Below are 13149 nucleotides of genomic sequence, written 5' to 3' on the forward strand. Positions count from 1 at the left end.
TAGTGCAGTAAAACATATTTGTCCACAAGGTATGTACAGTTATGTAATTGGCAGTTGAAATGTATCTTTCGCAAACCCATCTAGAGCAGTTTGGGTGGTGCCTCAATCAAGGGCACCTCGGCAGTGTCCAGGAAGTGAACTGGCACCTCTCCAGCTGCCAGTCCACACACTATACTTGGCCCGTACAGGGACTTGAACTGACAACCCTCCGGTTCCAATGCCAAGTGACTGAGCTACAGCTGCCCCATTTTTGTTTCTATTATAGTTTAGTGTTCAGTCACAATCTTAAACACTTGAGGATGAGCTTTTCACGCAACAAAAAATAAAGACAAGAATCAATCATTTAAACATTTCAAGTTTCTTTTAATGGGTTTGACAAAACCTTTGACATGTTTGTGGAAAAAATATGCTTCAATAACGTTTGAAGTGTAACATATTTAGGGTAAATTGTAAAACTTTGTAACACATACGTAAACAATAATTTAAATAAATTAAATTCTGGACAAGATCAACTCATACCATGTAAAAAATAAGGATTAGCTTTATGAATTAAACTTACCACTCAGATTTCAAACATTGTAAACAAGTACAAAGACAAAACATTTAAGAAGTGAGACCTGAAGTAAGACAAAAAACAAATGTACGCTGTGGTTACAGTCAGAGGCCTTGCGTGTATTTCTTTTTGCGTGTGCTTTGATTTACTCACTCTTAGTTCAAGTACAAAATAATTAAATACTAGCAAAAACATGTTTTCTAGACTCCCACCAGGTCAAGATCAGAGATTCATTTTTGTCCCTCAAGCCCTGAGCTTCCTGGTTTTAGTGGCATGGCTCTATTGTAAATCACACACACACACACACACACACACACACACACACACACACACACACACACACACACACACACACACACACACACACACACACACACACACACACACACACACACACACACACACACACACACACAGTGTTTGAAGAATGTAAAAGTATCTGAAGTATGTACAGAGGCAAATGTCATCTGTAAACAACTTTACACCACAGCTGTTTGAGTGTCCTGGTTTACTTCCTGTCTGGCTGTCCCTCTGTCAATACGCAGCTGCTGTGTCCTCCGCGTGATTTGACTCAACGATGAGGGACAGTTTCAGTTCTCTGGATCAGACAAAGTAAATTTTAGATATTAAATTGTGAATAGGACTTACAAGCTACTAACATTCAATGCTTTCGATTGAAGCTTGTCTGCCATATTTTACGATGTCATCACTTTAAAAAAAAAAAATAAAAATGTAATTTATGGTGCTGTTAGATTGCTGCTAGACTGCCCCGTTAATACAGGCGCGTACCTCCCTTTGTGTGCAGCAAGCAGGAGAGCAAACAATTGTTTTTGAAAGGCTAAATGCACACAAATATGTATTGAAGCTGAATATTTAATTAGACAAAAACATGTTTTGGGAATTTTAGAAATTACATTAATCTTTGTTCAATATATTTTGACTTTTGGACTTTATAACGCTTTGGAGTTATTGGAAATGTTTGAATCACACGAGTCGGTGACAATTCTACCACTGGAATGTAATTCATCAAATAGTAATACTAATAATATTTGTATAGCCTAATCTTGATCTGCAACTGTGCAAAAACAGAGTTTAAACAGAAAGAACAGACATGCATTCAAGTGTTCATTTAGAATTTGAAACGTTAAGAATGAAGCTTTGAACTATTCGGTACAGCCCTACAAGCTAACAGGAATTTAAATTAGTTGGTTAGGTAATGGAGTTAGTGATCTTTGGATGACATTTTGAGGAACACACTTATTTGCTTTCTTGACGAGAATTAGATGAGAATATCAATTTCTCCAGTTTGAACTACTAACTTACTAACTGTGTAGCTGGAGCCAGCCGCCAGTTAGCTTAGCCTAAAACAGAGGGGAAACAGCTAGCCCACCTACCAGCACCTCTACATTTCACTAATTAACATGACATAACTCATTTGTTTAATCTGTACAAAAACTTAAGATATAACGTGTTAATTAGTGAGCGTTTAATGTTGTTGCTCCAAAACTCAAAATATAACATATTTGACATTATAACATTTGTGCAACGTATACAAGACAGACACAGTTGACATAAAAAAACAACAACTCATAAACCCTCCTCAGAGTAGCTGTGAGATGACTTTTACCTTTTGAAAAAGGAATTAGACTGGAGATAATTGATGATAATTGAGATATCTTCATGTTATTTACATGACAAAACAGGAGACTGAGAATAACAATAAAGTAAATCTGTCATAGCTCACTGGTTACCACAAGCATTATCCAGTTGATAAAGCCACTGCATGACACAAACATGATGGACAACAGTGAAGCAATTCTTACCTACGCCATCGGCTGCATCCTCGGCCAGGGGGTCGGAGTTTGTTACATACTTGCTGCCGAATATCTGCACCAACTGGTCAAAGAACTTGCATTCTTGTTTCTCTCCTCTGGAAACAGAATATCAGAGATTGTTATACTGTAAAGTCAAAAGTTGTGCCTCAAATGAATATGTACAACAGCGCAGTGGAACGACGATGTTTGAAACTGCTGAAAATGCTGAGAGGATAAAACTGTAACTCGATGTTGAGACCTGCAGCATGATCTAACCCCGCCACCCTCCCCCAGCACTGAACAAAGGTGCTTACTTTCTGCCTTCTAAGAAGTGTCGGAAATTGGCCCTCAGCCTCTTTATTCTGGTCTGACACTGTTCAGGAGTGCGTATGTAGCCCTGGTTGGCCATGACCTCAGAGATCTGGATGAAGATGTGTTTGTTCTTGGTGCATCCCTTCAAGGTCTCCTGGATGGCCTCGCTCCCCCATATGTCCAGGAGGGCCTCGGTCTCCCCGTCGCTCCAGACCAGCTTCGAGCTGTCAGCCACCCACTGGGTACCCGAGGCATCTAACAGAGTGGAAGAAAATATTAAATCTGCACAATGTATAGCATAGTTACTAATAATGAGAAAATCTATACAGTCAATTGTATAGATCTACCGTATTGGTAGAAATGTGTGTATAATCTGGCATATAGATTAGTAAAAACAGATAGAATTTCCTTAAAGGTCCAGTGTGTAACGTGTTTAGTTGTTCATTATCAAAATCTGTGTTGCCCGTTCACAAACGTGTCCTTTTTCATGAATATTTACCACCACCATCAATTCCAAGTATTCCTTTTGGATTGAAATTGTACATTTGCGTTTGCATGAACTGGGGTTAGACGCTCCATATTCATGCGCCATCTTGAAATACGTTAGCCGGTAAGGGACATACAGGACACACTGCTCCGCCTTTCGCATTTTCGCTGTCACATGATGAACTCACAGGTGCTGCTAATGCTGCTAATGGGTATCGTAGCTTCCCGGCCCCGGCAAGTTTGAAGAAGGAAACATGGAGGATCACACATATTCAAAATCCAAATTTCAGGAACAGGAGTCTTCTTCTTCACCCAGAAAAAGAAAAAGGATATTGAAAAGAGCAAGAGACCGGCGTCATCAGAAAAAAAGCGTGAAGGCTACCGTTGCTGTAATACGTACTTTGAACTGCGTGGCGCGAGAGAGTTGATTGCGATATATGATCTCATCGCTAGATGGGAGAAATTCCTACACATTGGACCTTTAAACTTTTTTTACAGGACACAGGATAAGAAGCACACGTAAAAAAAAAAAAAAATACGATAAATAATGACTTTCTGACGTTTGGAATATAATGCAAAATATAAAAAAAAGCTGACTAAAATATAAATAAGAAGGGGGATTTTTACTGGATATTTCCCTCTATTTCAAGACAGTTATCGGAGATGGCTTCTACTATCAAAAGGATTTGTTTCCGCAGTAGAAGCTCTTATTTTGTAGTTTTTTTTTAATATTGGGTCCTTTTCTTAACTTCATATGGTATTATGAAACTGTATCTGTCATGTGTTTGAATTTGGTCCGGAACCTAATTTATTTTGTCTTATGTTGTGGTATAATTTAACTTGTCATTATAAAAACTAAATAAATGAAGTCAAGCCTGCCTCTTTTGCTGCCATATCGCTCACATGAGACCGCAGTCACTGCTGCTGCCACATTATTATGTATTATAGTTAGATTGATCCAATGTTTATGGCATCCTATGGTGTAACTTCATATTTAGGAAGATGTGCATTTTCTGTAAGTTTCACCTTTCGTTTGACTGCAGTCATCCGGCTCATCTGTGACTGATGTGTCTGCGACTGAGCCGTCCACTTTCAGCTCCCTCCTGAAAATTTCATCCATCTCACTGAAGAATTTATATTCCTCCCTGAATTTTAAGGTGAAAAAAACATGACAGTTAGCCTGTTATTGACCTGGAACTGCTGATCCCAAATGTTTTCCATGACAATTAAACAAGACAGAGAGCAAATTTTAACACCAAAAATGGGTCAAATTCATTCATTCATTTATTTATATTTATATATATATATATATATATTTTTTTAAACTGCTGCTTTATCAAAGCAAATAACCATGAAAGGGCTTGTTTTAAATTGGCATAACCAACTGATGCTACAAAGAAAAAGCTGAGAGAGAACTGATGAATTGTTCTCATTTTACTAAAAACTGCCCAATGAAGAGCAGAAATGATTTGTAGAACATTTTCCGGAGTTTGTTTGACATTTAACCAACCAAATTGCTACCACAATACCAATAATATAAATTATGAATGCGTTCAAAAAAGAATCAATAGTTTTTGTCATCACTGACTTTTCATGGAGGAATCCATGTTTAAGGCGCTTAATGCGGGTGTAGCACTGCTCGGAGGTCCTCATGAATCCCTCGTCACTCATCTTCTCAGAGATGTACTCAAACACGTGGCGGTTCTTCAGGCAGCCCCTCAGGGTGAGCTGGACGTTGTCTTCACCCCAGATCTGCAGCAGCGTGCGGGTCTCCTGGTCCGACCAGGGCGTCTTCTTGCTCAGGTCGGCCTTGAGGTGGCTGGCTGACGGCTGCTCGTCTGAGTGGAAGAACACATTTATTATTGGGTTTTAAAGCTATGGTGCGTAGTTTCTGTCGCCCCCATGAGGAATTCTAAGTAATGACAACAAATCTGTCGGCACATCCACATGATACAAGCCTTCCGTGATCACGCACCACCCCCACCCTTCCTCCACACAGTTGCTAGTAGCCAAGGAGGACAAAAAAATCATGATGGACTTTTCAGAAGAGGTCATTATCTTTGATCGATTTTCTGCGTGCGAAAGTCACCGGACTACACCATTTTCTAAACATAGCCATACTGAGAAATACAGTTTTGTGGAGCTGATGGTCTTAATTAGCTTTGTCAATGGCTTGAATATAATGGACATTCATTAATATAAAATAGTTACCCACTAAAGCTTTAATTTTTTTTTAAATTTTGTATACAATATCTGCACAATAACACTTTGTACACTTATCCAAGGGTGTGATGACACAAATTGATTTGCTCATATTTGAACCTACACATGTCAGGATCCTTAAGGTCCATAAGGGTTTGCGAGGCGGTGTCAGCAGCAGTACTGTCCACATCAGCGCACACAGAGTCACCGAGCACCGGAGCCAGCAGGGTGAAGTATCGAAACACAGTGGGCCGTCCTCCACTTCTGGAAAACGAAAATCAAATGCAAGCTGGGAAACAGTGTGCTGGGGTGGAAATGGTGGCCTTAAAAAAGGTTTCAACTGCCAGGACCAACGAAGCTAATTTGTTTTACTAATATTTGAAACAATAATGTATTAAAAACAAACCGACCTCATATTATGCTAATTGTATGGTTGTTTGTATGTTTACATGGTTTAATTTTCAAAAAACACCAAATTTTTGTTGTACTGCACATTGCTGCAGCTCCTCTTTTAACCCTGTGTGTTGAGCTCCCTGTTTTAGCTACAGAGTGAGGCATCGCACTTCTGTCCCATCTTTGTTGGGAGTCGCACATGCGCAGTAGCTAGGTAAGGACTACTAGCCAGTCAGAAGCAGAGTAGGGCGGGCCCGGACAAGCCTGCTAGTGTGATCCAAAGCAAACCTGCTTCAGCTGATAACCATGGCTTCGGCTCAGCCTAACATATTCAAACCCGAGTCGGATCCCAAAACACAGGCAGAACAACCAGACAAGCTTCGCTACCTAGACTGGAGTGGTAAGTTATTTAAATGTTAACAAATTAATCTTTCATACGTAACGTTTTAATTCTCTATGTCTCCTGGACATGGCGATACAACTATCTGAACTCTAACTACCTTAGTTTGAGGGCGTGCCACACTAGCAGCTAGGCGAGCATTATAACGTGTTACAAATTGACGCAAAATGACGTCCGTTTGTCACGGAAGTAAAGGCTGGACTACAACAGAGCTGTATCAACCAGTTTCGTGAACAGCGTTTTCTGTGGGAGATAGTAACTCCCTTCAGGGTGGACTTAGGGTTTGTTTTTTTTCACTCTGTAAACCTATAACGTGCACAAAAAAAGACATAGAACACAATAAAGGAAAGGGAAAAAGCCGAAAAGCATAATATGAGCCCTTTAAAAACAATCACTCAGACATCTTATTTACCTCCGGCTGTTGCAGTAACGCCTGTAACTCTTCTTCAACCTTTTGATCCGGGAGTGGCACTGCTCTGCCGTCCTCAGGTATCCCATGGCACCCATTTTCTCTGATATGTCGGCGAATATGTGCCCGTTGCGGACACAGGTTTTCAGGCTGTCCTGCACGTCGTCGGCAGCCCACACCTCAACGAGAGCGACCGTCTCCTGCTCCGTCCATGCTGCGTTCACACCATCTGCACCTATTCCAGGTGGACGCGGCAATTAGAAAGACTGAGTGGATGTTGTGGGAACACAGTACTGCTGTGTGAATGAATGAAGACGACTGTACCTGGATCCTGGTCTGCTTGCTCTTCTCTTTCGTCATACTCATCAATAGAAACTGCCTCATGTCCCAGTATTTGTTCCAGCTGGTGGTAAAATCTATAATCTACTCTTCTTCCACATCTAGAAGGTGTGAAAAGACATACATGTAAACCATTAGAGTCATACTGGATTTATCCAAACGGATAAAGAGGCAAACTGATAGAAAGATTGTTCTCACTTCTTCCTGTCGTAACACTGTCGGAAGTTGTTCCTCAGTGACTTGACTTTCCAGCGGCACTGCTCCGAGGTCTTCGAGTAGCAGAGAGTGCGCATTCTCTCCGAAATGTCGGCGTAAATGTGTCCGTTGTGGACAAAACCCCTCAGTGCCCTCTGAACGTCTTCGTCGCCCCAGATCTCGATAAGCGCCAGGGTCTCCTCGTCGGACCACGAGCTGTGTGCCGCTTTTTCTGTTGACACGCCGATTTCTCCTTCTTACAGTGAAAACACAGCACTTGTCACTGTCTGTACCAGTTTTGGTATGAATGCAACATTTTACAACTGTATATAAAATATACTGTAGTTGTTGCTATGATTCTTGTTTCTTCTTGCTCTTGAAAAATGCTCCATAGTCAACTTGACAAGCACAGTTAGTGAGTTATTTTGAATTATATAATACATAAAAAGCAAGACTATGTTTCTTTTGAAAGAAGGAATAATACAAATTATTTTCTTACATCTCTTATCTCTTACAAATGTAAAGTTACACAAATGAGCAATAAACACCCCCCCCACACACACACAGCCTCTCTGGGTCTGGTATGAGCAGTACCTCATGGTGGCTAATGTCAGCTAACTTTAGAGAGATCCTACTGTGCAAGTCTGCAACTCTTTTTTCTTTACTTCTGTAACGCTATGTTTTAGCATTTACCATTATGCCTGTAATTATCACGCATTTATGTCCATACAGTAGTATTTATAACTCAACATGTGTATGTACAAATTCCATTTATAATTCAAAATGTTCACTATCAAATGCACATAAGCCCATAATGACTTGAGTTATATGTTGTATTGAAGCTTTTAAAGCCCAGTTCTCCTCTGTATTTATACTTCAGCCCTTACAAACAATACAGCACAATCTTTAAAATGAAATGCTCGGTTTTGCACTTGACTAATCATATAGAAGCTCATTATGATAATTGTACATGTATTACATATTATATCCGAGTCCCTGAATGCATTTGGGGCTCACCTCCATTCGATTTGATAACTTTTATAACCACTATTATACTGTATAAATTGAATTTCAGTGTTAATGCACTAAATAGAAAACATCACACCATTAATATGCGACACCTGAAGAATTGTATAAAGTGAAGCCCAAGCACCCAAATAGTTCTGAGACACTAGAACAACCTCATAAGAGCGTGAATGCAACGCTAAAATCTTGCTAAAGCATGACAGTGTACACATTTTTCTGCGGGAAATGCTTTGCTAGTTTTTAGTTGTTTAGTTGTTTTTTTATTTACACAACATTTGAAACACTACATAAGTCCATACCACTGGTGTAAAACTGTACGAGTGTACCCACAATCAGCCAAAAAGTGTAATCTCGAGTAATGCTGCCCTACTATCCACAGCACGGAGTTGATGAGGGGATTTTCTTTACCTGTCTCAGTCAGTGATTCACCATTGGAGTCTTCTGATATTTCAATGGAGTCTGTTACCACGGTGGAAGATGTGGACGGCTGCTTGTCCAGGATTTGTTCCAGGAGATCATAGAATTTAAAGTCGACTCGGTCAGTCCCGGATGAGCTACAGGCGGTAAAAGGGAGCTGTATTAACACACACGTCCTGCCAAAGGCACAGTATACAAAATGAATATGTAAAATGCATTTACCTCATGTTTTCCTGACACTGCCGATAGTTGGCTTTCAGCCGCTTGATCCGGGTGTGGCACTGCTCTGCGCTGCGGGAGAAGCCGTTGGCGCCCAGTTTCTCTGATATTTCGGTGAAAATGTGACCGTTGTGTGGGTAGCGTCTCATGCTCTGCTGGACCTAAATGTAGGGGACATTCTTAGTAAAAGTGGCATTAAAAAAAAAATATATATATATATATATATATATATATATATATTTATAAATACATTTAACAATCAGACTGATGAAGATATCATGCACATGCAGCTTCCATTTTGGAATTTGATACATTTCTCTTTCGTTTTTTAAAAACACGTTATTCTCTTTGTCGCCTCAGACTCAAAAGCTATGACTGGAGGTCCTTGTGCTCCTGGAGCTCTCTGTTGCTGGAGACACTCAAAGAGTTTTACTTTGCTTTGAACAGAAGAAAAAGCATCCTACATGATCTAAGGTTAAAGTTAGACCTCTACATTGCTGCTCCATACCTTGGATTGATTTTCCACAATTCAAATAATGAAAGGATTGATGAAGTGAAGGGAGATAGCAGTTCAGACTGATTATCCGGAAAGTTAAAGGCATGAACTATGTTCATATTATAATGAACATAGCTAACCTCTACCTGTGGGTCTCCCCAGATCTCCAGAAGGATGATGGTCTCTTTGTCCGACCAGGGGACTTTCCTCCTGTCTTCCTGAACGCCCACAGCAGACTCTGAAGAGACACAAACAGAAAAGAAAACACTTTTTTTAATAACTTCTTTGAGTCAATTCTGCCATCATCTATTTATTGGTCACTTAAAAGTACTACCATTATTGATATTATTGATATATTATAGATATTACATTTGACTATTTTGTTTTGTATTAGCCACACTACTCTCTGGTTGTATGTTTGTTCTGAATATCCCATGATGTTGAGCTGCAAAGCTTTGGAACAATAAAGATGAATTTAAGTAGACAGTACATGCCATTAAAGTTCCATTGAATCATTAAAAGTGATTATTATAATGACCATCCATTTGGTGTTAAAATGTTTTTGGTCTGATGACCTGACCATGTAGCATTTATCATCTAAAATATGTTTTTTTTTTATGCTTCTGAAAAGTCTGACAGAATGATACTTGTTGAAGATTGCTACGGTTCTTTTCCTTTTGCCTTAACGACACACAACATAACTTAACAAAACAATTAATGAATAAAAATACATTAAAAACAAACCCCCGCAAGGACCCCAAGAAGCCCCATTTAGAATGTGTTCAAAGATTAAACAAACGGCCTCGCAAGATAGGTGGAGATCTCAACACCCCCCCCCCCCCTTGCTTCCCACACCTGTCAATGTCAGCAGAGAACATTGGAGTTTACCGATAGCCTGATGGGAGACAGACGGGTCGTTGTCTTCAGGGTCCCCTGGGATTTCCTCCAGCTGCGGCGCTGAAAGGAAGTCCTTCACTAAAATGCTTCCCAGTTCGTGGTAAAACTTGCACTCAACGTGCTCCTGTCCCTTCAGGCTACATCGAGGGATAAGAAGAGAGCAGATATATACAATCAACACAAATAACTTTTCCCCTTTTTTTTTTTCCTCTCTCTCTTTCTTACTTTGAGTATACATACTTGTTTTGGTAGCACTGCCTGAAATTTGATTTCAGCCTTTTCAGCCTTGTTTGGCACTGCTCTGGTGTTCGGGAGAAGCCCTGGGCGGCCATCTTGTTGGATATGATGGAGAAAATGTGTCCGGTTCTATGCATTCCTTTCAGCTCCTGTTGCATCTCGTCTTCCCCCCACAAGTAGATGAGGGCCAACGTCTCAAAGTCGGTCCACGGAACACTTCTAGTGCCTTCCATATAAATATAAATCACATTGTTTCAAGTGTGATAATTTCACTGGAATTTGTCATTTTAGCATAACCGTATATTATAGTTGGCACATATGAATATAAAGACAAAATAATAGAAACATCTATAATGCCTGCTTTGATTTTACATTTTGAATCAAATAAACTAAACTATAGCTGCAACAATTAGGATCGACAAAAAAAAAAAAAAAAAAAAAAAAAATCAATCAGCAGAAATTTTAATAACAGATTAAGTTATTTCTCAATTTTAAGCAAAAATGCAGAACATTTCCTGGTTGCAGCTTCTTCAATGTGAAGATTTGATGCTTTTCTTGGTCATATTTGATAGTAAACTGATTCTATTCAAGGTTCGGACTGAACAAGCAATCATAAATACATGACTTTGGGCTGTGGGAAATAATAGCAGGTGTTTTTTCACTTTTTTCTGTTGCAGCTCTAAACCGTATGAAAAAAAAGTGACTTTGTACCGATTTCCGGTCGGCTCGTATGGCCGAGAAACTGCAAGTCCTCCTCGCCGTCTGGGGACTCGTCGTCACCCATGACCTCTTCGACGTCATAGGTGACCTCGGGAAGATCTGAGGGAGCGGAGGAGTCCAGCACCCGCTTCAGCTGCTCGTAAAATTTATACTCTAGCCTGGAGTTCCCCCTGGTGTTAGAAAAGGGAGAAAGGCAACAGGCATTTTGCTTCAATTGCTTATTCCCCATTTTTGTTTCACAAATCACAGCTGTGACATCTAAGCAGGGAAAGTCTGACCAATTGAAAGGATTGGACAGAAAGACGACCAGAGAGAAAGCACAACCTCATTTAACACCCACTTGTTTTTCTTGCGAAAGCATTTTTTCAGTCGTTTGATCCTGGTCTGGCACTGTTCCACCGTTCTCATGTAGCCTCTCTCAGCCATCTTCTGAGCGATCTGCGTGAATATGTGACGGTTTTTCAAGCAGCCCTTCAAGGCCCGCTGCACCGAGTCCTTCCCCCAGATGTCGAGCAGAGTGAGCGTCTCCTCGTCCGACCAGGGAACTTTTGTGTCCGTCACAACTGGGAAAGAACCTTCCTGAGTGTCTTAAATGAAACAAGGGAAGTTAGTCAAAGACCGAGGCTTAGACGCATAGACCCACCCATCCGCTGTACATAAGCTGTACCAACCTGTATATTCTCCCCATATTGAGATTAGAGGGGATTCAGCTGAATTCTCATCATCCACTGACGAATCCCTGTGAAGGTGGAAAAACACTAAAGGATCAGATTTGACAGATTTTCTCTAATCCTATTAAAGTGGTGTCTCTCACTTTGTGATTCCAAAAATTTGGATCTGAGCATAATTCAGCCACAAATGCCAAATGAAAAGAGATGGAAACAATGACCTTTAAACAGATTAAAAGCTACGGTTACACATTAGGTATTTTCAGAAGATTAAAATGACAAGAAGTACCTGGGGGAACACACATGAACCGCATCAGATATTCAATAAGACAGTCTACTTTGGCACAGCAGTGCTCTGAGCTAAATGCTAAGATCAGCACCCATGGTCACAATGACAATGCTAGCATACTGATGTTAGTAGGTAAAATGTTTACTTTGTTCATGATCACAGTTTAGCATAGCTCTAAACACAAAGTACAGCTGAGGCTGATGGGAATGTTTTAGTTGTGCAGGTTTTGTTCAGAGACCAAAGTATTGTAACTGTACCAAATCATTTGTGCCAATCCATCAAATGGTTGTTGAGATATTTCAATTTAAGGTAGTGGACTAACAGAACGACATTGCCATCTTTAGAGCAATGCTGCTAATGTGGATGAAAAGCAAATGGAACCATGAGTGATGAAAATAAAACAAAAGGGATGCCTGCCCAATGAACCAATAGGAAACCCCACTATCATGTCTTTGTGTTTAAAATAAAATAAAAAATAAAAACATGTTTGGTTATCGTACAGGTAAGCCGTCGCCTCCAAAGGCTGCTTTGTGGGAATGTCTACGCCTCCGCTCAGCTTCCTCTTCCTGAGAACCCGTCCTCCTCTCAAGCTTTGGCTGTTGTCGTTGGCTGCTGAATTTGTGTCTGCAGTCTCAGACGTAGTGAGGTCTATGGTGTCATCACATGGTCGTGCACTAACTGAGCTTTGCACTGTCCTCTCCTGTGAAATGTTCCCGCCTCTAACCTGCAGCTGCCAGCCGCCCGAGTCTCTTGTCTCATTTAGTCTTTGTCTAACTGTCTCAGAGGTCCTCCTGCTCGCCCTCTCCAGGCCGCTTGTGTTGTAGGGAGTGTCGAGACGTCCTTTGTGCTCTAGAGGGTTTGAATCTTTGAGAGCAGGTGAGCAAGAGGTGGTGCTGATGACAGGTTTGGTCCCAGGAGGCAGAGACAGGGAGGAGAGGATGCAGTCATCCATCGGTAATAATCTAGGATCTACAATAAGGAACAAATATGGTTAATTAGAAAAAAGACTGTGACAATGACTGGTTGTTGTCAGTGCATCTTCATATTCTCTTTGAAACCTTTGAAAAGTAATGCTTT

The 13149-nt window shown here is 40.5% G+C and overlaps 1 protein-coding gene across 5 annotated transcripts in view; it reads right to left on the minus strand.

The window, feature by feature from the left end:
* Window positions 1–342: 342 nt before the first annotated feature.
* Window positions 343–13149, minus strand: part of zgc:113263 (uncharacterized protein LOC503753 homolog) — a 40331-nt gene continuing 27524 nt past the window's right edge. For 3 of the 5 annotated variants that reach the window (XM_039791891.1, XM_039791888.1, XM_039791886.1), the window contains 18 exons: window positions 12573–13041; window positions 11787–11854; window positions 11456–11702; window positions 11107–11285; window positions 10399–10621; window positions 10117–10295; window positions 9408–9499; window positions 8769–8926; window positions 8538–8683; window positions 7107–7359; window positions 6894–7009; window positions 6573–6804; window positions 5492–5631; window positions 4754–5003; window positions 4192–4310; window positions 2682–2934; window positions 2377–2483; window positions 343–1151 (listed from right to left, as the gene is read on the minus strand). In XM_039791891.1, the coding sequence (XP_039647825.1) occupies window positions 1144–1151; window positions 2377–2483; window positions 2682–2934; window positions 4192–4310; window positions 4754–5003; window positions 5492–5631; window positions 6573–6804; window positions 6894–7009; window positions 7107–7359; window positions 8538–8683; window positions 8769–8926; window positions 9408–9499; window positions 10117–10295; window positions 10399–10621; window positions 11107–11285; window positions 11456–11702; window positions 11787–11854; window positions 12573–13041 (3239 nt within the window). In that variant the 3' untranslated portion in view covers window positions 343–1143. The remainder of the gene's footprint in view (window positions 1152–2376; window positions 2484–2681; window positions 2935–4191; window positions 4311–4753; window positions 5004–5491; window positions 5632–6572; window positions 6805–6893; window positions 7010–7106; window positions 7360–8537; window positions 8684–8768; window positions 8927–9407; window positions 9500–10116; window positions 10296–10398; window positions 10622–11106; window positions 11286–11455; window positions 11703–11786; window positions 11855–12572; window positions 13042–13149) is intronic. The other 2 variants (XM_039791887.1, XM_039791890.1) reach the window with 2 other exon arrangements.

Source organism: Perca fluviatilis, chromosome 23 (assembly GCF_010015445.1).
Source record: "Perca fluviatilis chromosome 23, GENO_Pfluv_1.0, whole genome shotgun sequence".
Lineage (NCBI taxonomy): Eukaryota > Metazoa > Chordata > Actinopteri > Perciformes > Percidae > Perca > Perca fluviatilis.